At 37.2% G+C, this 25,185-nt stretch overlaps 3 protein-coding genes across 5 annotated transcripts; 2 read left to right on the top strand and 1 right to left on the bottom strand.

Annotated features, from left to right (window-relative positions):
- The first annotated feature begins 11,802 nt into the window (after nucleotides 1-11,802).
- Nucleotides 11,803-15,067, top strand: LOC131017532 (putative late blight resistance protein homolog R1B-16). Its single transcript, XM_057946318.1, has 2 exons — nucleotides 11,803-12,109; nucleotides 12,821-15,067. The coding sequence occupies exons 1-2, from the start codon at nucleotides 11,849-11,851 to the stop codon at nucleotides 14,876-14,878; spliced, it is 2,319 nt and encodes a 772-aa protein (XP_057802301.1). The 5' UTR covers nucleotides 11,803-11,848; the 3' UTR covers nucleotides 14,879-15,067.
- Nucleotides 15,068-16,478: 1,411 nt separating this feature from the next.
- Nucleotides 16,479-17,690, bottom strand: LOC131017618 (YTH domain-containing protein ECT1-like). 3 transcript variants are annotated; one of them, XR_009099689.1, is made up of 3 exons: nucleotides 17,376-17,690; nucleotides 17,121-17,233; nucleotides 16,479-16,869 (listed from the first exon to the last, which is right to left on the bottom strand). XR_009099689.1 is itself a non-coding variant. In XM_057946436.1 (2 exons), exons 1-2 carry the CDS (start codon nucleotides 17,592-17,594, stop codon nucleotides 17,147-17,149), a joined length of 306 nt encoding a protein of 101 aa, XP_057802419.1. In that variant the 5' UTR covers nucleotides 17,595-17,690; the 3' UTR covers nucleotides 16,479-17,146. The 3 variants fall into 3 exon arrangements, 1 of the variants encoding a protein (XP_057802419.1); XR_009099690.1 differs by lacking the exon at nucleotides 17,121-17,233; XM_057946436.1 differs by having other exon boundaries at nucleotides 16,479-17,233.
- A 4,390-nt stretch (nucleotides 17,691-22,080) lies between these two features.
- Nucleotides 22,081-24,693, top strand: LOC131018345 (receptor-like protein 19). The gene has a single exon (XM_057947072.1). It carries the CDS (start codon nucleotides 22,081-22,083, stop codon nucleotides 24,691-24,693), a length of 2,613 nt encoding a protein of 870 aa, XP_057803055.1.
- The last annotated feature ends 492 nt before the right edge of the window (nucleotides 24,694-25,185 follow it).

Genomic DNA, 25,185 nt, shown 5'->3' with positions numbered 1-25,185 from the left:
TTGAACCAGAACCGATCACCTACCCACCGTGGGCATGCATAATGTGCCCACCATGATGTGGCAATTGTAATTATAGTAAGATAATTTTAACTAGAGTAAGATTTATTAGTTATCTTTCCTAATTAAAATTGCCACATCAATAGTGGGCACGTTATGCTTGCCCACGGTGGGTAGGTGATCGGTTCTGTACATTGAACATAATTATTAAGAAATACCATGCTATGAAATCACTCATGATCATGTTGAAAGATTTAATTTTTTCAATCTTTCATAAATCTTCCGAGCGAGACTAAACTTTCAACATAGACATGTGACTGCAACAAACCTTAGGACGGCAGAACACATTACTCTGACTATTGTAAACCAACACAGTGGATTCACAATTCACCAAAATCTCTACATTTATGTTAAAAGGATAATTTGTATTCCAAAGTGATGTTCAAACTACCCATCTCGAGAAGATTCATCAACATACATGAATCAGAGTTATTGCTACATACATGAACTGTAATGAAGAGTCTCTTATGTAATCCTATAAATAGTTGTTATGATCTACCATTTGAAATAGAAGAGTGAACAAGATTCATCTATTGAAGACAGTTCATAATATTTCCTCCAAATTATATTTGATCTTGTTTCACTTTTTAATCAAAAACCCAACATATTTTGTACTTGAATATCCCCGTTACACCACAAGAAACTAAATCCGCGCAGTGCTCAATTGTTTTTCATGATTTTGTCCTTGAACTATAAACTTTACCACAAGGGTGATTATGAACTGTCACAAACTGATATAAAAATAAGCAATAAACCCTAAAATTGATAAAAATGTCTATGTTGAAGGAAGGCTATGGTGAGACTAAACTCTCAACGTAGATACCACAATCATAATTAATATGCATATTTTATTAATTCCTGTCTGATTATTATTTTTATAGCAACAAAAACTGCAACTAACATAGTACTATTGTAGCACATAAACAGTAACCGAGTATCGTATCCACATGGACTGATAAACGAAACCACTCTAAGTAATCCTAATAAAACTCTAACAATATTCAGGCAAACGATAAGTTTTAATTAAAATTAAATTGCAAACAAAAGCAAATAAAAATCAAATAGATAACTCAAATATAAAATACTTTGACCCTAAGAATGTATTGTTATTAATCAAACACATGTATTCAACCTATTGATTCAGCCCTGATGAAAGATCACTATATTATTCACAAGCGTCTCTAACGAACACCTATGAACGTAGATTAATTAATCCCTTTTCGCATTCAAGACTCTAAGGAATAAATTAACTCCAAATATCACACAAAGAATAGCTTCCTATAGCTTCACTATCGCATTCAAGACTCAAGGCTAACACTATATCATGCATTCATGAATCGGCTGAACAATTATCACATTCAAAACTCAAACTGAACAGCTAGACATATAAACTATTGGCCAGATAATTCACAAGAAAACAAGCACTATGAATCATGAATCACAAGCTGGAGGATAAATTGATATCAATAAATCAAGCACACATATTTAATCAACTATATACAAACCCTAGGTTCAGATAAAGGAACTAGCCAGACAAGCTGAAATCTTGAATCTTGTAGAAAATAAATCTAATCTATGAAAGCTATAAAGTTCTAAGTCTAAAACTGAAAAATATGAAAAGATGGAGAAAATAGGTGAAGAGATATGTCTAATACGTCAGGGAAAGGACCTATATATAGGCACGAGAGATAAATACAGTGTAGAACTCGAAAATACTGATAAAATCCGAAAATCCCAAAAATTTGGAAATTCCCGTCGGACACTATTCACTGCTGCGCGCGACTTTCTTGCTCCGACAATATCTTTTTCGTCCGAACTCAGATTTGCGAACCGTTTGCTCCTACGAACTCATATCGAGACGAATTAAAACTTTCATTAAGACCACTCGTCCAAATTCAGACTCTATTTTTTTATAAAATTTATCAAAGTACGAGCAAGTATCATATTTCACAAGATAAAGCAATTTAAGCACAAAATAATCATCTAACACTCAATTCTCTATCAAAATTGACATCATATGAACATTAAAAACCATGGAAACATAAGTGTTATACAAAATTCACCAATAAACACAACATATAGCAAAATCAACCTTGACATTCTAAACAATTGAATCTCACAAGGTATGTGTATGACTCAACTCTCAATTGGTGGAATGGAGCGTGTATACTCTCATCGAAATTCAATGCAATGTAGATCTCTTACCATAGGCTTGCCAATCGTCTACAATCTCCATCGCTAAAAGTGTGCCAGGACTAAAATTTCAAAAATAATTAAATAATAACTTTGGATATAATATACAGAGCTTCTGACTGAATTCAAGTTTAATCGGACATTTTATAATTAAAAATTGGTTGTTTGGAAAGTAAGTCGCATCTTTTTGTTCTCAAAGGATTAAACTGCTAAAGATAAATATATTCAATGAGATTATGTTCATTACAAGTCTTTTTGTCAGACCAAACTCTGAATATAAAGACATAAATAAAAACATGCATATGCAAAAACAATCCCCAAAACTATTGTCTTCTCATATGTCAAACACCTCTTCTACTGTTCCAAACTATTTCTCTCTGAATATAAAGAAAGGTAATAAAAATACACATGCACATATATAAACAAAGCATAAAGTGTTGATTATTGCTGCCTGCTTCCACTCAAAAGCTTCCTGCAAACGAATGTATGAGAAATTTTGAGTTGGAAATGGAATGAATTAAAGTTGTAATTACCTGAGTTGCTAGTATTTTCTTTGAGTTCTCTGACTCAAAAGCTTCCTGCAAAACGAATGTATGAGAAATTTTGAGTTGGAAATGGCCGGGAAAGTCTGAGTATAGTATCTATATGCAATTAGTTTATAGCTCATGGGTTAGTTAGCAAATAAGTAAGAGTTAAGGGAGTCTTCTAAAACAAGCTGGTAAGATTGGTTAAAACAGATCTAACGGATCTATTCTGCAGGTTGAGAGGAACGGTTTCTCAGCTCTCTTCTAGCTGCATATCATCTCCTTTATAAGCTTAGTTTAGCTAGTTTTCTTGAGTTGTTGCTGCTCTAGATTTTCATTACAGAATAGCATAGATAGAAAGTGAGGAATTATAGTAATCTTGATAGATTTGATAGCTATACACTTCATCTAGCTTGAGAGTTCTCAATTTGTAATCTGTAAACAATCTTGAGTGTTGATAGTGAAATTGTTTCGTTTCTTCTCTGTAGATGTAGGATTGAAAAATCCGAACCACGTAAGTCTTGCTTGTATTCGTTTCTTTTCTATTCTTGCTGTGTTGATTGTCTTCCCAAGCAATTCCACAACAAGTGGCGCCGCCTGTGGGAAAAAGGAAGATCGACGCACACCAACTGTTTGAGATTTGAATCGGAGGAGATCTGAATCGGAGGAGTTTCTGATCGGTGGAGGAATCGTCAATCTTTTCACTGCTACATCGTGCTGAATCTCAAGACTGGAGATCAACCAATGTCGATTGCAAAATACGACACTGAAAAGTTCATAGGGAAGAATGATTTCTCCCTGTGGAGGTTGAAGATGAAGGCCATCCTCGTGCAACAAGGTCTAGACGATGTTTTGACACCAGAGAAGGCACCTAAGGAAGGAGATGGCAAGGTCAAGTTTGCGAAAATGCAGAAAAAGGCACATAGTACTATCATCCTGCACCTAGGTGATAAAGTGCTAAGGGAGGTGTCAAAGGAAGTAACTGCATCTGGTGTACGGGCTAAATTGGAGAGCCTATACATGACTAAATCTCTGGCTAATCGGCTATACTTGAAGAGGAGATTGTACTCCTTTAGAGTCTCAGAGGAAAAGAACTTATTAGACCAACTGGATGAGTTCAATAAAGTTATTGACGACTTGGCTGATATTGAGGTGGAGCTGGAAGATGAAGACAAAGCAATCCAGCTTCTTAGTGCACTGCCTAAATCTTATGACAACATGAGGGATGCTATGTTGTATGGAAGGGAAACTTCCATCTCCCTTGAAGAGGTCATGAATGCCTTGAGATCTAAGGAGTTGCAGAAAGCTTCTGACAACAAACAAGAAAGTGCAAGCGAAAGCCTCAATGTCAAAGCTAAATTCAACAAAGGAAAATCCAAGAAGCCATTCAAAGATAAGAAGGCTGGATCTGGCAAGAAGGAGGATGATGATAAGGAAAACAGGAAATGTCACTACTGCAAGAAGCCAGGGCATATCAAGAAAGATTGCTACAGCTGGAAAAGGAAACAAGCTCAAAAAGGCTCCTCAGATGCAGCAGACATTGCTGAAGAATTTCAAGAAGCTGAAGCTTTAAACATAATATCCTCTAAAACTGGAAACGAGTGGATTTTAGACTCAGGTTGTTCTTTTCATATGTGCCCTAACCAATCTTGGTTTTCTGAATTACAGATGAAGGAGATGGGATCAGTAGTCCTGGGAAATGATCTAGTATGCTCAGTAAAAGGCATTGGATCAATCAAGTTAAAGCTCCATGACAATTCTGTAAGGCTTCTAACTAAAGTGAGATATATTCCTAGTCTAAAAAGAAACTTAATCTCTCTTGGTTCATTACAGTTGAAAGGTTATGAGTTTAAATCATGTGAAGAGTATTTACATGTTTTAAAGGAGATAAAATTGTTATGAAACGCATTAGGAGACAGACTTTATATCATCTATTAGCTGATACTATTATTGGTGAATCTGAAATTGCTTCTACCTCTGATGTTGAACTTTGGCATGATAGATTAGGCCATGTTAGTGAAAAAAGATTAGTTGAACTCGGAAAACAGGGCATATTAAGTGTTTCTATTGATGCTATGTTAAGCAACTGTGAAGCATGTGCACTAAGTAAGAGTAAGAAACTTCCATATCCTGTAGGTAAACATGTATCTTCTATGCCACTTCAATATGTACACTGTGATTTGTGGGGGCCATCTAAGACCACCACAATAGGTGGAGGTTCTTATTTTATGTCTTTAATAGATGATTTCTCTAGGAAAGTCTGGGTTTATATTCTAAAACAAAAATCTGATGCATTTAACAAGTTTGTTGAGTGGTGTAGTGTTGTTGAAAATGAAAAGGGGTGTAAACTGAAATGTCTAAGGACTGATAATGGCTTAGAGTTTACCTCTGAGAAGTTTCAAGAGTTCTGTAAAGAAAGAGGCATAAAAAGACACAAGTCCTGGTAATCCCCAGTAGAATGGGGTAGTAGAGAGAATGAACCGAACACTTCTGGAGAGAGTTAGATGTATGCTAAACAGTTCAGGGATGCCACCTAAATTCTGGGGAGAAGCAGTGACTACTGCTTCTTACCTTATCAACAGATGTCCATCTGCAGCTATAGAGTTCAAAACTCCTGAGGAAAGGTGGAGTGGCAGGGTTGCTGACTATTCACATATAAGAAAGTTTGGATGCTTAGCTTATGTGCATATTAGGCAAGATAAGCTGGAACCCCGGGCCTTAAGATGTGTCATGTTGGGTTATCCAACAGGTATAAAAGGATATAGACTCTAGTGTATAGAGTCTGGTAAAGGGAAAACTCTAGTCAGCAGAGATGTGGTGTTCAAGGAGAATGTCATGCCATTAAAAGCTCCATCCACCACCAGCAGTAAGAGTACAGAAGTTGAAGTAAATATGGAAAGGAATAAGACCAGTACAGCTACTGATACTGAGATACCAAGAGCACCAGAAGCAGATGTAAAGTAGGAAGATGGTGATCAACATGACCTCATTGAGTACCATTTAGCTCGAGATAAAGTTAGAATAGTAATCAAGCCTCCAGCCAGATATTCTGAGGCAGACCAAGTGAGCTTTGCATTCACAGTAGCTGAAGAAATAAGCTATAAAGAACCAAGAAATTATAAAGAAGCTATTCAGAGTTCAGAAAGCAAACATTGGATCAAAGCTATAGAGGAAGAAATAGAATCATTGCTGAAAAATAAAACTTGGAAACTAGTAGATAAACCAAAGAATAAGAAGTGTGTAACTTGTAGATGGCTGTATAAGAAGAAGGTGGAGGTTCACAAAGGCATTGAGGTAATCACGTATAAAGCCAGGTTAGTTGCTAGAGGTTTCTCTCAGCAAGAAAGTATAGATTTTAATGAAATCTTTTCTCCTGTTGTTAAACACTGTTCTATTAGACATATACTTGCTCTAACTGCACACCTAGACTTAGAATTGCAAGAGATGGATGTTAAAACAACTTTTCTAAATGGTGAGTTAAAGGAAACTATTTACATGAATCAACCAGAGGGTTTGAGGTAGCTGGTGTTTAGCCCTATTTTGTGTTGATTTTGTGAGTTTTCCTGCTGTGCATTCGAGCTCGTTTCGTACCTTTTTGCTCTATATTTCACGTGCTCGATGATCTTTTTGGATGTACTATTGTCGCGTGCAGGATTCGCGAGTTGCCGAGCGTTTTGGCATTGTTTCGAACATGTTTTGGAGTCAGGCTCACGGCCGCCGCCGCCTGGCGGCGGCGGCCGCCGTGGAGACGGCGGCCGCGGCCCCATGGCGCGGGCCGTGCAACCTTGGAAGCAATCTGCGAAGATGGACCACGGCGCCGCCGTGTCACGGCGGCCGCCGTCCACGGCGCCGCCGTCTCACGGCGGCAGCCGTCCAGACGCCGGCCGCGGCCCCACGGCGCGGGCTGTACAATTTTGGTGGTTTCTGCGAAAGGCACTCACGGCAGCGCCGTCCCACGGCGGCCGCCGTCCACGGCGCCGCCGTCCCACGGCGCCGCCGTCCCTGACTATTTCCGGCAGTTACGTTTCACCCTATAAAAACCGATTTTTAGGGTTTTATTTCACAGCTCCGACCCCAGCAGCCCCCTAGACGTTTTTCCCTTGTTTTCCCTTAGTTTAGAATAGTTAGAAACGTCTTAAACATCTTTGATTCGTTAGATTAAAGCTAATGTCGATTTGCATTACGTTGGATTGGATTTCCGGATCGTTCTCGCTGTAAGAACTCTGTTTATGTTTTCTTTAGAATTGAATGGTAGTTTATTTCCTCTGCATAGATTAATGTTGCTTCGATCTCAATTGATGAATTGCTTGTTCGTCTATCTCGCCTAGATAATTAGTGTTTATGATTGTTGATTTACTATTGCTTTCTAGATCGCTAGTTAGAACCCTAGGTTTACTAGTTTCCTGCGTTCTTAATATGCTTCCTTTTCATTCCGCCTAGATAGATTTATATGCTTTCCGTTGATTCTGCACTAGATAATTCTACAAGCTTTATTAAATTACGCCTAGATTAAAGAGAGAGTGCCAGACCCAATTACCCGATTAGAGTGTTTAGGTTTTCTTTCCTGTTTCCTGTGAGTAGCACAATCGAAGCCCTGCTAAGCCTTCCTTGAGAGACGACTTGAGTCACCTTACCGCCCTAGGACGACCTCGTATAAATTCGAGTCCATCCACTAGGTGTTTCTGGATGAGTCAGCTGGCTGTGAAGGTCAGGTATGTCTCTTGAAAAAATCCTTATATGGACTGAAACAGAGTCCAAGACAGTGGAATAAGAGGTTCGATGAATTCATGAGTATAGGTTTTAAAAGGACTTTGCATGATAGGTGTGTATACTTGAAAGATGTTGCTAAGTCTGTGGTTGTTTACTTACTCTTATATGTTGATGATATGCTTATTGCTAGTAGTTCTAGTACTGAAATTGATAAAGTAAAGCAATCACTGAGTGCTGAATTTGATATGAAAGATCTAGGGGTTGCTAGAAGAATTCTTGGTATGAATATCAAGAGAGATAGGAAAAATATGAAACTTATGCTTGTTCAAACTGATTACTTGAAGAAAGTATTGTTAAAATTCAATATGAATGAAGCAAAAGTTGCTCAGGTCCCTATAGCTCAACATGTTAAACTGTCTAGTAGTCAGTGTCCTGTTACTAGTGAAGAGCTTAAAGACATGAGTGTTATTCTTTATGCAAATGTGGTAGGAAGCATTATGTATTCTATGCTTTGTACTCGGCCTGATTTGGCTCATGTTGTTAGTCTTGTAAGTAGATTTATGGCAAATCCAGGAAAACCACATTGGCTTGCATTAAAAGGAGTTTTAAGATGCCATAAAGCTACTATGAATAAAGGAATTGTATTTCAAGGTGGAGCTACTGATTTAAATCAAGCTCTAGTTGGCTTTACTGATTCTAATTATGCAGGAAGTATAGATACAAGGAAGTCCCAATCTGGATATGTATTTACACTTTATGGAACAGCAGTGAGTTGGAAATCTACACTACAATCTGTGGTAGCTCTTTCCACTACAGAAGCCGAATTTATGGCTGTCACAGAAGCAGTGAAAGAAGGCATATGGCTGAGAGGTATGCTATCTGAGTTAGGTATTAATCAACACGTAGTCTCTATTCTTTGTGATAACCAAAGTGCTATTCACCTTGTTAAACATCAATCTTTTCATGCGAGGTCTAAACATATACTCCCTCCGTCCCATTTATAGTAGGATTTTACTGTTCGGCACGGAGATTAAGAAGAGTAGAATTAAGGGAATTAGATGTGTAGTGTTATTTTAATTAAAACACACACACAGTCACACACACTCCCTCTCTCTCTGCCTCACCAGTACACGGTGGCGCCGGCGCCGGCGCCGGCGAGCGCCACCTCGTCGGCTCCTCTTCGTCCCCCCCGTCCTCACTCTCCCTCTCTCCATGGCAGAAACCAAACAAAAATTAAAATTCTTCCCAAAATTGAAGAAATTGCAGAAACCAAATCGAAGAAATCGAAGAAACCAAACAAATTTTTTAGAAACCAAACAAAATTTTCAGAAACCAGATCAAAATTAATTCCAAACAAGTTTCGAAATTAAATCCCCAAATCGGAGCCCTATATTCCCAAATCCACGGCCTCCTCTCGAATCCACAACTCCACAAATCGGAGCCTAGAGGAGGGCGGCGCGCTGGAGAAACGAGAAGATGAACGGCGGACGTTGATGACGTGGAAGGACGACGCGGGATGAAGGAGAAGATGAACGGCGCGCCTCTTCTTCTTGGCGGCGGTGCCGCCCTCCTTCGGCGACGCGGGTGCGACCGGGTGGTGGGGGGCGCGAGGGCGGTGGTGGCGGTGGAGACGACGGGCGGTGGTGTTTGAAGAGAGAAGGGAGGCAAGCGGCAACTGGTAGGGGGGAGGAGAGAGAGAGAGAGAGAGAGAGAGAGAGAGAGAGAGAGAGAGAGAGAGAGAGAGAGAGAGAGAGAGAGAGAATAGAGATAGGCGGTGGAGTATGATTTATTTAAGGGTAATTAGGGAGTATTTTAATGCTTAATCCACCCCTTATTTTTTCCCAAAAAGGAAACGTGCCATGAATAATGGGACAGCCCAAAAAGGAAAGTGTGCCATGAATAATGGGACGGAGGGAGTAGATGTTAGATTTCATTTTGTTAGGAATTTAGTTGAAAAAGGTGAAGTTGTGATAGAGAAAGTTTCAACTGATGATAATGCTTCAGATATGCTTATACTAAAGCTTTACCAACTGTTAAGTTCCAAAAGTGTTGTTCTTTGATTGGTATGAGCTCTCTTGAGGAGAGCAAGTTGCTTGTGTAATTTGTGCAGGTACATGAAGGTGAGTTAGTGTGCTCTAACTGCATACAGATAAGGTGGAGAATTGTGAGTATAGTATCTATATGCAATTAGTTTATAGCTCAGGGGTTAGTTAGCAAATAAGTAAGAGTTAAGGGAGTCTTCTAAAACAAGCTGGTAAGATTGGTTAAAACAGATCTAACGGATCTATTCTGCAGTTTGAGAGGAACGGTTTCTCAGCTCTCTTCCAGCTGCATATCATCTCCTTTATAAGCTTAGTTTACCTAGTTTTCTTGAGTTGTTGTTGCTCTAGATTTTCATTACAGAATAGCATAGTTAGAAAGTGAGGAATTATAGTAATCTTGATAGATTTGATAGCTATACACTTCATCTAGCTTGAGAGTTCTCAATTTGTAATCTGTAAACAATCTTGAGTGTTGATAGTGAAATTGTTTCGTTTCTTCTCCGTGGATATAGGATTGAAAAATCCGAACCACGTAAGTCTTGCTTGTATTCGTTTCTTTTCTATTCTTGATGCGTTGATTTTCTTCCTAAGCAATTCCACAACAGAAAGAATTAATGATGTAATTACCTGAGTTGCTAGTATTTTCTTTGAGTTCTCTGCAATGACGGTTGAGCAGCTCCTCTTGCTGCCTCTTCAGGAATTCGGACAACTCCTGCAAAGCACCCCCTGCAAGTACACTACACTCAATACACCAAGTCTATCTCTATCTCTATGTCTGTTTACGTAATTTGAAAGAGGGAAAATTGCCGTAAATTACAAAAAGTTTGGACGAATTTTGATTTTGCATACGACTTTTGAAATTTGAAATAAAATGCACCAAGTTTTAACTTTTTCCCGATTTTTCCTCTGATTTAAAATTTCCACAATTTTTTTCTTTTTAAAAAGTTGCTACTACAACCTAACACGGGAAGCTCATAACTCGTAGATATAATGCATTTAATGAACTCTGCAATTCAACAATTCAATATTAAAATAAAGCTTCGCTCGCAATCAAAACTTAATTCAAAATAAAATGAAAATATATTATAATAGTTTAAAATTTAGTGTATTTTATTTCAAATTTAAAAGTTTGTGAGTAAAATTAATATTTTTTTTCGTGAATTAATGTTTGATTGCGAGAGAAAATTTTGTTTTCATATTGAACTCCAATGTTTTAAATTTAGGGGGATTTTTAAATTGGGGAAAAATTAAAACTTGGTGTGTATTTTATTTCAAATTTCAAAGGTTGCATGCAAGGCAATTTTCCCTTTCAAATATACCTGCTTTCTTCGAGTGCGTGTGATTGAGAGGCTGTGAGCAGACGAAGGCCTTCAATGGCGGCCGTCTGCGCATTGAGAATCAGCTTCTGATTATCCAAATAAGTTGCTGTCAAATTCTCTGCTTTGTCGGAGGAAGACCACCAGGCGCCGCATGCGTGGTGGAGTTGCGATGACACAATTATGACAACTGCGATTACTACTCTCAGCAACTCCATTACTAACAAATATGTTCAATCAATTATTCCACTGCAATCATAAATAAGAATTTTAATCAGGAACAAAAAAAAAATCGAAGAGAGCAAGATTAAAGATAAAGAGAAATTCTCTCAAGCAATTCGTCGAGCAAGTAATATGCACAACTTAAAAACTGGTTTCTAGCCATCATGAAGTGTGAAGAAGCTCACCAGCCAATACCACCAAATAAAAAAAAAACCAAGATGAAACTTTATGCGATTCTTGCTTACTCTTTATATAGAGTTGGCTTTTGTCATGAATGGAAATTTTTTTGCCGTCAAATTACTTTGAGTAAACGAAAGGCAACAAATTATTGATTCCAACCACAAAATATAAGTATAAATCTGTTGCTATAACAAGAGCTTGTGAGAATGGAAATTTGAAGCCGTGAATTGAAGGTGTTCGCGTTCACTAAGGTAACAAATCTGCCGAAATCATGAAGATGATTTTCCTTACTTGGACAAAAAAAATTATACATTGAGTAAAAAAAAGGTAAATATTAATTAAATGAATAAAAAATATTTAGTTAAAAAAGGTAAAATATTAATTATTGATGTTTAGACAACCTATATCAATATGACTCTATCTAGTAATAAAAGGAGGAAAGTCTTGCTATTGAAGGAGATTAACAAAATTAGTTTAAAAGTTTTTGTATTTAAAAGTTTTTGAGATGGCGGAGGCTGCAGTGGAATTCTTGTTGGAGCAAGTGAAGGACGCGTTGAAGCAGTTGAAGAGCGACCTGGCTTTACTCAAGGGTTTCCTCAAGCAGATGGCGGAGAAGAAGCAAAAGGAAGATCCGTTGATTTTACTGGAGAGGCAGATGAGGGATGCGGTTTACATGGTGGAGGACACCATAGACACATGCTCGATCAACGCTATCACCAACAAATCCATCCACAAGAATGTCAGACTCGACAAGGAGGTGAAATCTATTAGAGAAGACAGAATCAAACCATTGCTTGATAAGTTTGCTACACTTGATTTCAAATCTGGAGTCGTCCAGGATTCATTGGCCGATTCAAAAGGCCGGGTAAATACGCATTCTCATACTATTAATTCTGAAATATGGCAAGTTTTACCCTATTCTTTGGAACAGAACTGATCACCTACCCACCGTGGGCAAACATAACGTGCCCACCACTGATGTGGCAATTTTAAATCATGGTGGGTATATTATGCATGCCCACGGTGGGTAGGTGATCGTTTGTTCGACAAAAAGTAATGTTAATTATTCATATGAATTTCCAACATGGTATGCCTCAATCGCAAGAAATTTTTATGCAGTATGATTATCTATACATTTAGGTACCATGGTTAAAATACGAATAGATAGATGTTATAAATGGTTAGATTATATACACAAGTCATGAACAGTATTCTCCATAAATCAGCAATTCCGTTGTTTGAGCATTAAGGGCATGCTTGTCAATTCATATAAAATGTTGTATATTTTATATGTTTTTAGTATGGTGCTATATTTTTTCAAAATGAATATGTTTTACCATGAACCCTTTCTATTAAGTACATCATTGTGAACATCGATCTACTTTTATTCAATAACCACACATCAAGAAAACTTAAAACATCTATAAATTTTGCTCGAGAATCATAAATTATATTCTATACATGCACAAAATCTTATCACCGAGGATCCGGCTTGCATGATACAGCTTATCCCTTGTTTGTTTCAATATTAAATTGGTGTTGTCGCCTATGCTTACTTTTTGTAACATTCACACAGGATACACCAATCAGGCAAAACAAAGTAGTAGGATTTGACAAGGAGGAAGATACCATTACTGGCTATCTGAAGGAAAAAACAGATAAGCTCGACGTTATCTCCATCGTGGGCATGCCTGGACTGGGGAAGACTACATTGGCACGGAAGATTTATCAGAGCAATGAAATCGGTTATCATTTCCCCATTCGTATTTGGGTTAACATCTCTCAAGTGTTCGACAGCAGGGATGTGTTCCTCCAAATCCTGAAAAAATTCTTCCCCAGCCGAGACACGTCCAGCCTCAACTTGAACGACTTGGCTCAAACAGTTCGTGCATGTTTAAAAAAAGAGAAATTCTTGTTAGTCTTGGATGACGTGTGGAGTGTAGTTGCATGGAACCAGATCAAGGAGGTGCTGCCAGTAGACAATGCGGAGGGTAAAGTCCTCATCACCACCCGAGAAACAGACGTAGCAGAGAAATCTAGGGTTTACAAAGCTCCCGACAATCTGAAGTTCCTACAATATGAAGTGTTTGGTTTGGAAGACTGCCCGCCAGAATTGCGCACCGTTCGATCTACAGCTGCGAGTGAATGGGAGACGATGTCGCAGCGCATAAGAGAAGTTGTAGAGTTGAGCTACCAAAGGTTGCCTGATGACTTGAGAGAATGTTTTGTTTTCTTGGCTGTATTTCCAGAAGACTATGAGATTCCAGCTAAGATGTTGTGCGGGCTGTGGATCTCAGAAGGATTTGTACTTCCCAGAAATGGAAGAAGCTTGGAGGAAAGCGCTGAAGATAATATGAATGATCTCATTTGCAGGAACTTGTTAAAGGCCGAGAAAAGAAATCACATGGGCAAAGTTAAAACGTGCCGGGTTCATGATATGGTACGTGCATTCTGCATAAAGATATCCAAGGACGAGAATTTATGTCACGAGATTAAAACATCCAAGACAGGCGCACTTGAAGCTCCAGTTTCTGAGATAAAAGACTCTCATCGTCTTTGTTTCCGCTCTGGTCTGTCTAAGTTCCTCGAGGAAAACCCATGTGGACCACACATTCGTTCGTTTTTGTGTTTCTACGAGCGGCCTGTCAAGTTGGAGCCACAATACGTTACAGTTATACCAGACGGCTTCAAAAAGCTTAGGATTCTGGAGTCCAGGTGCATCATATTCAACCAATTTCCAGCAAAGATTACCAAACTAATTCATCTCAGGTACCTCACCCTATATATTGAAACTCTGAAAATTATTCCGGAACCAATCACCCAGCTACGGAACCTACAATCCTTTGTAGTCGAGACCAAAACTCGTTCGATTACAATGAAAGCAAATATCTGGAATATGGTGCGGTTGAGGTATCTAGAGACAAGAGCAGCCATTGTCCTAGACAGTAAATGGAGTGGTGATGCAGGGCAGAACCTTCATACGTTGAATAGGTTGTCACCCGAATCTTGCACGGAGGCCGTCTCCAAAAAGCTTAAAAATCTCAAGACCTTGGGGATTTCTGGCAAAGTGGCCACTGTTTTTGAAAATAAGTTCCTAGAAAATCTACATCATCTAGAAAAGTTGAAGTTGGTGAATAGTGTAGCTTATGAGCAGACATCTGAAGATAAGCTGCACAGTCTCCTTCCACAGAATCGTTTCCCGCCATATCTCAAGAGGCTGACATTAACTAATACATTCCTGGGTTGGCAGCACATGTCCGCTTTGGCAATGATCAAAAGCCTCGAGGCCCTAAAGTTGAAAGACAACGCATTCGTTGGACTGCTGTGGAATCTTGGTCTTGACAGCTTTCCTAATCTCCAACTCTTGCTCATTTTCTACACAGATCTAGTTCTCTGGGAGGCCTCAACCGACTCCTTTCCTAAGCTCAGGATTCTTGTGGTTAAGAACTGTGAAAACCTCAAAGAAATTCCAGAGTGTTTGGGAACACATCTTGAGAAATTGGAAATAGAACGCGTTCGCTTCTCTGCAGTTCAGTCTGCCAAGAAAATCGAAGAAGCAAAGAAGGGAGAACCAAAAGGCAAATTTGAGGTGCCATTCAATCTAATCGTGGGTCCTGCGTGTGATACCGAGTGATCGAGCTGGTAGCTACGCTTATGACGCAAGTTTTATCTTTTCGTATCAGCAATTTTGATTCAATGCATGTGAAGTGTTTCAAGTTTTGCAAAAGAGTTTCAACATTCTTTAGATTTCATCATTCTCTAACATTTTCGTCTTTATGCTTTGTGCTTTTGTGCTATGATGACTGAACAATCTAGTTTCACATCATTTCCGAAATTTTCTAGTGTAGTTTTCTTTGGTTTTCGGTGAAAGCTAGTGCCTAAACTACCATCAATAAAGTTGGAAGAATAATGGAGAACTATTCAGAGCTTGGCTCGAAAAAAGCTCGTTCAAGTTCGTTTAGAGAAGCTCGATAAATAAACAAACCAAACTTGAGCTTAGTAGTATTCGGCTCGTTAGCTCGTGAACATGTTCGTCAAGTGATTCAGTTTGAAAAATATAAATTATTAGTAGATACAACTTAGATTTATCCACTAAAATTAATAATAATTGTATTAAATCTTTTATTAACTTTATTTGTTATAAGAAAATAATTAATATATTTATTATTTTGAATAAAATAATTTATTTTTAAAATAAAATAATCAATATTTTGAATATAAATATAAGTTTAGAAAGTTCGTATAGGCTCGTGAGCCTCAATTTAAAGTATTCGATAAGTAAAGTTCGGGATTCGATTCGATACTAAACAAACCAAACTTGAGCACATCACTATCCGGTTCGGCTCGGTTCGATTACACCCCTAGCTATCATAATCTACACAAGGAATTAGGCTATGACAAGATAAATTAAAATGATTCCTTGTAAAGCCAAGTATGAAAAACAAACCATGTGTTTGAATACGACTACTTGAAGCATAAATTGCACTCAAATTCTTCTTTTCTCCATTCTTTCCGTTCGAGTCTTTCAACATCAGTTTCTTTAATTTCTGTATCTAAAATTCGAAGAAATTAAACTACAAACATGCTGCCCCGACCACCACCAGCAAGCCACCGTCTATATACATTCAATTTTGGTAGTCTTTTTCCAAAATCAAAACTGAGGTGCAGTCCCACAACTGGGATATGGATGACGAAATAGATGTTCTTGCTCTCATCAACTTGGACAGATTTTATTAAAATAGTTGCAAATAAGAAGAAGGCAATGCACCCGAAAAGGTTTTTTCAATTAATTTTAAGGGTGATTGTGTAAATTTTATATTATATATTTAGAAGAATATATTAATTTATTAGATATTAAAATACTATAAAAAATATTTATTAATTGCATTGCTTTTCCAAAAAATATATTTGATGTATATTTGAAACTCTTTTTAGAATCCTAAAAATGATAAATATACTATAGAGGGGCCGGCGGCCGTCTTTTGCCGCCGGTATACGTGTCACCGATGAGCGAAATACCAGCGGTGAGGCGCCGCCGGTGATCATTATTCCGGCAGGATTACTATATTTACCAGCTGCAACTGCCGCCCGTAATCGCAATTTTTTTTTGTAGCGAGTCCCTTTGTTCAAAAAGAATTATCCATTCTTCATTTAATCATTTTGAATTTCTTATAAGATTCCATGATCTTGTAAGTCCACATAATTTAACATGCACGTACACTACACATTCAAAATTGGAATTGAAAAGGTTTGAATTAAAAATAAACATAGTCATAACCTATACAGAGAGGCCGCTTGCTCTGCAGTTTTAAAAAAACAAAAACTACGGCGACAGGGCGGCATCGGCACAAAACTTGCTTACAACAAGCAATAGTGTTGGACGGCGGCGGCAAGGCGTCGGCACAAAACTTGCCCACAACCAACAATATTATGAGAAGGGCGTAGAATACATAAGAGTTCAGCCCAGTCGGGCGGAAACCGACGGAAGCGCCACCCATGAAAAGCCGCAACGACGCTGGCTGACGTGTTGAGCGCAAGACTAACTATGCAGCGACGCTCTTGGAGTATTAATATGCAGCGGAAAGAGAGAAACAAAAAAATGTGGCAAATCAAGAAATTATTTCCCTGCAATCAATTAAATGAACAGTGTGTTAATTGTAAAAAAAAGTTTATATCAAAATTGAGTTGAAATTGTCAAAAAATATACTCCCTCCCACATTTATATCTTTTAGTATCTATATTTCTATTTTAGTTCGTCTTATATTTTGATATTTATTTTTATTTTTAGTAAAAGTAAGTGAAACTCTTACTCCACTTTAATCACTTTAACACTCATAAAAATTGAACTCTTATGACATTCTCAAATGAACTCTTACTCCTCTCATGCATTGTTGCCCTCTACCTACTCATGGGCCGGGGAGAGTAGGGATGTCTTCGACGTATGGCCCTTGAATAAGCTAAACAAACCCAGACCTTTATCGAAGCTTATCTGGAAAAAAAAAAACACAAAATAAAAAGGATCATCTTCTCCACATAAATGGACTTGGTTGCTCTAACAAGATATGCATAACAAAGACATAGGACAAAGACAAGACAATTATATATATATATATATATATATATATACATACCCTTTGTATGTCTCTGTTGTCAATCACTGGCATGTTCTCATTGTTCTGCAATATGTTGTCCCTAAAAGGATTTAAGTGTGACAAATCCTTTATGATGTGCCACTTTAAAGGAAAGCTTCCACTCCTATCTAAATCCATATCTCTTTGGAAATCCACTTGGCCACTCATTTCTGCCATACCACACAACTGGCCAAACACATTAACAAGGGAAATAGCCATGAAAACATAATTATAATGTGAGAAAATAATGGTTATATACTGACAGAAAAGAAGAGGAAGATGGGGCAGCCAATTCTCTGGGCATCTTTGTATGCAGCATTATAAAACTAATCTAAAACACAGAGAGTATATTTATGCTACTTAACAAGCTAACTTCATACAAACATAACACCATGGATATATGCATCACCTATACATTCAAAATTAGTTTCAATTGTAAAATGTCAGGAAACGTACCCATTAGCAGCAAAATCATCGAGATCTGCATCGCAGGCTTCATCGAAAGAGTCATACTCTTTCTCATAGTCATAAGGAGAAGTGTATATGCCATGGCACTCATCCTCCTCGTCGTGTTCGTCCTTGCCTAAATAAGGATAAGTAAAAACAGGGGATTCATTGATTGGCTTTCCACGGCGCATATAAACATTGCTCTCAACATAACAAAAAATCTCTATTGGATTGTGATAATTATAAACACCAAGTTCCTTGCACTCTTTCTTACTCCAATGATAAACTACTAGACGGCAATTTTGGCCATTCCTTCCATGAAGAAACAAGAATCGGCCGTATATCGTCCCCTCTACTCCATCTACAGCACCACCAAGAGAGACATTAAACATTGTATCCCAACACCTCAAAATAATAACCAGCTTCACTCCCAAAGGCAAAGGCGTAAGGACTTTATAACTAGCTCCTCGTCGCCCACAGAAAACAATACCTAACAAATCTTCATCATAAAACTTGACAAGGCTAAAACGTACGCCTTTCGTGGTAAAGGCAAGTAAGAGAAGCTTTCCTCACTATAATCGAACGATATAACTCTCGAGGCAGGCAAAGAAAGCCAGTAACACTTACCTCTAACATAAGTAATATTACCAATAGCAGAATTGCAATCTCCTTCCAAGAATCGTTTCTCAACGAATACAACTCTAAAGTTCGGATCGGGTAACAAGGCCCCGACGCGCAGTAATTACGATCCCAAATTCTTAGTATTTTGTAATCATCAGATTTGGAATCATAGCCAACACAAGCACCAGCCAAATAGGTCAGGTAATTTGGAATTGGAGAGGCTTCCTTGGGAGGAAAGATCTGAACCTGTTTGGTTGTGGGGTTGCAAAGATTTGGAATCATAGCCAACAACAAACCCTCGCAACTGTTGGAACGAGTGGGTTGGTTTGGATCCAAAAAAGGGAGGTCGAAATTTTCTTCAGAGATTTCGGATAAATCTCGCGGAGAAAGAGGAGTTAAGTAACACATAGCACGATTTACATTGCTACGTTTCACAAGAAGCCATTTCTCATCGGAATTATTGATCGTCGATCAAAAATTGATAGATTTAGAAGAAGAAGAAGAAGAAAGGGAATGAACCCTAAACTAACACTCGTAGTGTTGAAAGAGACAAAAAATAGGAATGAGATTCACCATACCATATTTTATGTCTCATTTTGTGTTCCACTTTTAATTTTATTTATTTATTTTATATATTTTTTATTTAATTTCAACTTTGCATGCTGTAGTTTAATTTTGTGATTATTGACTAGAGTTTATTCCATTAATTATTTTTTATCATTTAATTTCATTTTTATTAGCTAATAATATGTTGATAAATTCAAAATCATGGTATATACTTTTTAAAAAAATTGATTTTTTTAAATAAAAATTAAATATAATTATAATATTATAATAAATTTTATTTTTATAAAAAATATTTTTAAAATAATAGATATAAGCATGGGACACGGTGGCACACATAAAATTATGGGACACTGAATATCATCCCCAAAAAATAGGGCTCCCAAAATATAGATTAATATAAGTATTTATATAATTATTGCAACCCTTATAATTTTTAAAGCGTGTAGTATAGCTTGGTGGTAAAGATATTTAATTTTGCTTTTCTGGGTTCAACTCCTTCTTCTAGCATTTTTTCAGAGTTGTTGTCTTGTTGCCTAAATACGCGAACTTTGATTAATTTTGCTTTTTCCCACGAACTTTAACAATTGTCAAAAAAATACATAAATTTTGACTCATTTTATTTTTCTTACAAAATATATTGTTATGAAAAATTATTCAAATAATTTTTTTATGATTAACTAGCTAGTTTAATTAATTTAATGAATGATAGACAACAATTATTCATGGCATGATTTTTTTAAAATTATAAAATATAGTTCGTGGCATGATTTTTTTAAAATTATAAAATATAGTTCGTTTGCTGTTTTGAAGAAAATTTAAAATAAAAAAATTATTTGGATAATTTTTAATAACAATATATTTCATAAGAAAAATAAAATGAGCCAAAATTTGTATGTTTTTTGATAATTCTCAAAGTAATATATTAAATTCTAAGAGCAATGACTTTGATTTTTTTTTTTTTTTTTTTTTGGGAACAACAATGACTTTGAAATTTGTAAGAGCATTTTAACGCAAATGCCCTTGCATGTGGGCTGAATAGGGATGGCAATGGGCTAGATTTGGAACGGATCCTACTTGGTTCAGATCCGTATTTTCTTACTTAGGCCCGGATCCGGTCCAGATCCGTTGGATCTAAAAAATAGGATCCAGGTCCAGATCCATAAAGTCCACAGGGTCTCGGGTCCAGACCCAGATCCATATGTTTTTTTCTTTTTAAAACATTTATGAATTTTAAATAAACTCAAATTAAAATCGAATTTGATCTAGACTTTCAACAACTATTAAAAATAAATAACTAAATCATAATCTATATAAAAAATTACTATAAAAATTCATAATAAGTAAGAATATAATAATCAAGTACTAAATAATGAGATATACACTTATTGTAATTGTGTATGTAAAAAATGGTGAAAATTAATTATAACATCATTAAAATCAATTTCATCTCTATCTTCACCACAATATTTAGTAACAGTGGAATAATGTGTCTTCTATTTTGACATTGAAAAAAGAAAAATAAGAGTAATATCAATAATAATAATAACTAAAATTTAAATTAAGATATAAGTAAAATGTTATCTTTAATAGAATTATATATTATTTATGAAAATAGATGTATAGAATAGTAATAGATTTTAGGGTAGAGTTCAATAACAATAAAATAAAATTATATACTCCCTCCGTCCACAATTTAATGCCCTGTTTGGCTTTAAAAAACTGTCCACAAATTAATGTCCTGTTTTGCTTTTTGTACCCTTTTACTCTCCTACTTTTTCTATATTTACTACCCTTTGCCACTAATGGACCCACCTTCAAACACCTTTTTCACTTTTATATTCTATATTTACTACACTTTATCACTTTAGTCAACTACCTTTATCACTTTAGTCAACTACCCTTATATTTCACCACAACACCTTTTTCAGCTTTCTTAGTCTCCGTGCCCACACCCAAATAGGGCATTAAATTGTGGACGGAGGGAGTATTATTTATATATCACTGGATTCACGGGCCGGATCTGGACCGGATCTGGGTCTTAAAACTTTTGTTCCAGATCCAGATCCGCAAATCCTAGGAGTGATCCAGATCCGGTCCAAATCCATTGGGTCGATTTTTTACAAGGTCCAGATCCTTTAAAAAGAATCTGGATCCGCGGATCTGGACCGGGTCCATAATCCATTGCTATCCCTAGGGCTTAACGGGGTGGACCTCTTCTTACAGCCACCCCTTTCACAATGAGGGGCATTATCGATTTTAATTTAATTATTTAAAAAATCAAATTCTAAATAAAGTAGATACCAAATTTTACAATCGAAAATTACAATAATTAAAATATAAAAAAAGAAATTAAAAATTACAATTATAATGTGCAGTGTAGCATAAAAAGAGAAGCTACATTAATTTGATTTTGTATTAAGTCTTATATCGAAAAGTGTAGGCTTCTCTATAATGTATAGTGCACTATCAAAAGAAAAGCAAAAATAATTTGATTTTGTATTTGAAACTAGGGGTTATGAGTGCAGCTTAAATTAAAAATTGTGAAAAAAATTAAATATAAAAGAAAAAATTGTGTTGAAATCTTTCTACCATATCTTGCATTGGCCTACATGTGAAATATATGGACATAAGATGACTCTGTTTTGTAGCAACTACTCAATCAACGCGCTAACATTAATGTGGGACGACCCAGACTTTGAAATTTTGATGCAAAGCATTGGAAAGTTTCTAGATAGGATAATATTGAAATAAACTAATACCCCTCGTCCCATTCCAATAGGCTCGTTTTCCTTTTTGGGATGTCCCACTCTAATAAGCTCGTTTTTCATTTTGAGTAAAAAATGTGTACTTAATTGGTGTGGACCACACTACTTTTCTACCACTTTCCTACAAGTTTTCTTAATCTCCTTACCAAAAAAAAATTAGCCTATTGGAGTGGGACGGAGGGAGTACTAAAAAAGTTATTGAATTAAATATTAATATTAATTAGTCTTTCTTAATAAGACTTTTCTGTGGCAATATAAAGCTACATATCTCATTGCAGCAACTTAGTTCACAACACACTCACACAATGCTTCCAAAGCTATTCTTCATCATTTCTACACTAATTTCCTCCTTCATTTTCACTACTCATTCTTATAATACCCAGTGCCTTCACCATCAAAAAACCTTGTTGCTTCAGCTCAGGAATGAGTTGAACTTCGATTCTTCTGCTTCAACAAAACTTGTGCAATGGAATCAAAGTGATGAGTGCTGCAAGTGGCACGGTGTGGAATGTGATCCTTCTGGCTACGTCGTTGGTTTGCAGCTCGATAATGAGTACATTTCTGGTGGAATCGAGGATTCATCGAGTCTGTTCAAACTTGTGCACTTGCAGAAGCTAAATCTAGCCCACAATTATTTCTACACTCCCATTCCAAGAGGTATTCACAATCTGACTTATTTGACACACTTGAATTTGTCAAATGCTGAATTTCGTGGGCAGGTTCCACTCCAACTCTCCTCCTTGAGGAGGTTGGTTTGTCTCGATATCTCAACCGAGTATCCGACAGCTCTCGGTCTTGAGCTCCCAAATTTGGAGATGCTTGTCCAAAGTCTAACACGGCTCTCAGAGCTCTATCTTGGTCGTGTTAATGTTACTTCCTCTCATGAGAGGAGAAAATGGAGCCACATTATATCATCATATTTACCCAACCTCACCGCGTTGAGCTTGGCTGATTGTGGTTTATCTGGCCCTTTAGCTAAGCCCTTTTGGCAACTCCATTCCCTTTCCATCCTTCGACTAGATTTGAACGATCTTTCAACAGAAGTTCTGGACTCGTTCGCCAATTTTCCAAGTTTAACTACCTTGAGTCTTCATGTCTGCCGTTTGAAGGGTTCGATTCCACCCACCTTTGCTAACCTAACCAACCTGATTCGTCTCGATTTGTCAGGTAATTCATTATCTGGCAACATTCCCCACTCTCTCTTTGCTCTTCCTTCATTGTTGGGGCTTGATCTTAGCAACAATCAGTTTAATGGAACTTTGCAACTAGACAAATGTCAAAACCTTGCCAATCTAACCCGACTTGATCTATCTCACAATAGATTGTCAGTAGATGTTGGCAACCTCAGTTCAACTTCATATGGAAGTCTCCAACTAAAAGTGTTAAGACTAACTTCTTGCAACTTGTCCCATTTTCCTAATTTCATCAAACATTTGGATATGGAAGAAGTGGATCTCTCAGACAATCGGATTGGTGGGGAGATACCTAGTTGGATTTGGGGAACACAGCTTCAGTATTTGAACCTCTCTTTCAATCTTCTAACACATCTGCAAAAGCCTTACCATATCCCTGCTTCTCTTGTATACCTATACTTGCAGTCTAACCAGCTCAAGGGTGAGTTGTACCTGCCCATTCCACCTGCATCTCAACTCTTTTCCTTGTCTCTTGCTAATAACAGTTTAAGTGGATCAATTCCAACCTCCCTTTGCAGTGCCACAACTATCTCTGTTCTTGACTTTTCTCGCAATAAATTAAGTGGCGGCATACCCCCTTGCCTACTGCTACTTGAAAACATTTCAGAGTTAGATCTAAGCCAAAACAACATCAGCGGTAGCATTCCAGATAATTTTCCCATGGTTTATTGTAACCTAGAATATTTGGATCTTAACAATAATAGTTTACAAGGTAAAATCCCAAAGTCCCTTGAAAGATGCGAGTGGTTGGAGTTCATGAACGTTGGGAACAACAACATCAACGACACTTTCCCGTGCAAGCTATCATCCAAGTTGCGCTTTCTTGTTTTGCGCTCCAACAAATTCCATGGAGAGGTGAGATGTCATGACATGAGCTGGCCAAAGCTTCAAATTCTAGATATATCTTCCAATCATTTCAGTGGAAATCTGGAATCAATTAACTTTTCTACTTGGAAGACAATGATGCTACAGAGTGGTGAACAGTTGAGGCAGGACAGTTCAGTGTATTACTCACTATTGTGGAGTTCACCAAGCGTCGCATTAATCATGAAGGGGATAAATTTAGAGTTTCAGAGGCCAGAGTTTTGTAACATTGATTTCTCTTGCAATAATTTCGGAGGAGAGATACCAACTGCCATCGGTAATCTTACCTTACTTCATCAGCTCAACTTCTCCCACAATGCCCTCAATGGAAGCATCCCAAACTCATTTGGTGAATTGAGGAACCTCGAATCTCTCGATCTCTCTGGAAACCGACTGACGGGGTTGATCCCCGTGGAGCTTGCAGGCCTCACATTCCTTTCATTTTTGAATCTGTCCTACAATAAGCTGGTTGGAGAGATCCCAAATGGGCGTCAGTTACAAACATTTTCAGCTGATTCCTTCAAAGGGAATGCGGGGTTGTGTGGTTTCAATCTCAACATAAGCTGCAGTGATAGTGATGGCAATGATCATTTGTCGCCACAAGGAGATGAAAATGAGGAAGAGAAGAGCGAGATCGAGTGGGAGTATGTATCTTCTGCGCTTGGTTATGTTGTGGGATTGGGAAGCATTGCGTGGACACTTTTATGCCAAAGAAGCTTCAGAGAAAGATATTTTGAGAAAATAGAAGAGATTGTTGACAAGATATTTTACGAGAGAGCGAGGAGAAGAAGACATGAAAGAAGAAGAAGAAGAAGAGTAGAGATGAGGAATGAGGTTAGGAGACAGCAGAGAAGTTGGTGATATGCAATTTAGATTCTTAAATAAACAAGGCTGTTTAGAGGTTAATGTAAGTTGAAGGTTTTGTTTTGCTTTTTTTTTTTGACGTGTAATTTTCAAAATGACTAGAATTATAAAGTTGATGGAAGCAGCACTAGTTCAAATTGGTCTACATTTTCCCAACTAAAGAAGTTGATCGGGCCTATCTTCCTGCAACCTACAAAGATTTCCCCATTTTCTAAAACAATCCAACTTGAACTTTTTGGACGTCTCACAACCAAATACCAGGGGAAGTACCTAGTTGGATTTGGGAAATTGGAAATGGAGATGCTTAATTGACCAGCGAAATTAAGTCACAAATATTAATTATTGCCTTCTTAGACCTCCGAGCTTCTAAATACTCTTCATCATCAAAAGTTAGACCAACAACAAATGAACTTATGACTGTCAATTAAACTCTAATTTCGTCAAAAATCAAACTCATGTGAAAATTGCAACAAAAATATAAATTCATGT

The sequence above is a fragment of the Salvia miltiorrhiza genome, chromosome 3 (assembly GCF_028751815.1).
Source record: "Salvia miltiorrhiza cultivar Shanhuang (shh) chromosome 3, IMPLAD_Smil_shh, whole genome shotgun sequence".
In the NCBI taxonomy this organism is placed as follows: Eukaryota; Viridiplantae; Streptophyta; class Magnoliopsida; order Lamiales; family Lamiaceae; genus Salvia; species Salvia miltiorrhiza.
The sequence above is the reverse complement of the archived record's forward strand: the minus strand, read 5'-3'. Positions and strand labels throughout refer to the sequence as shown.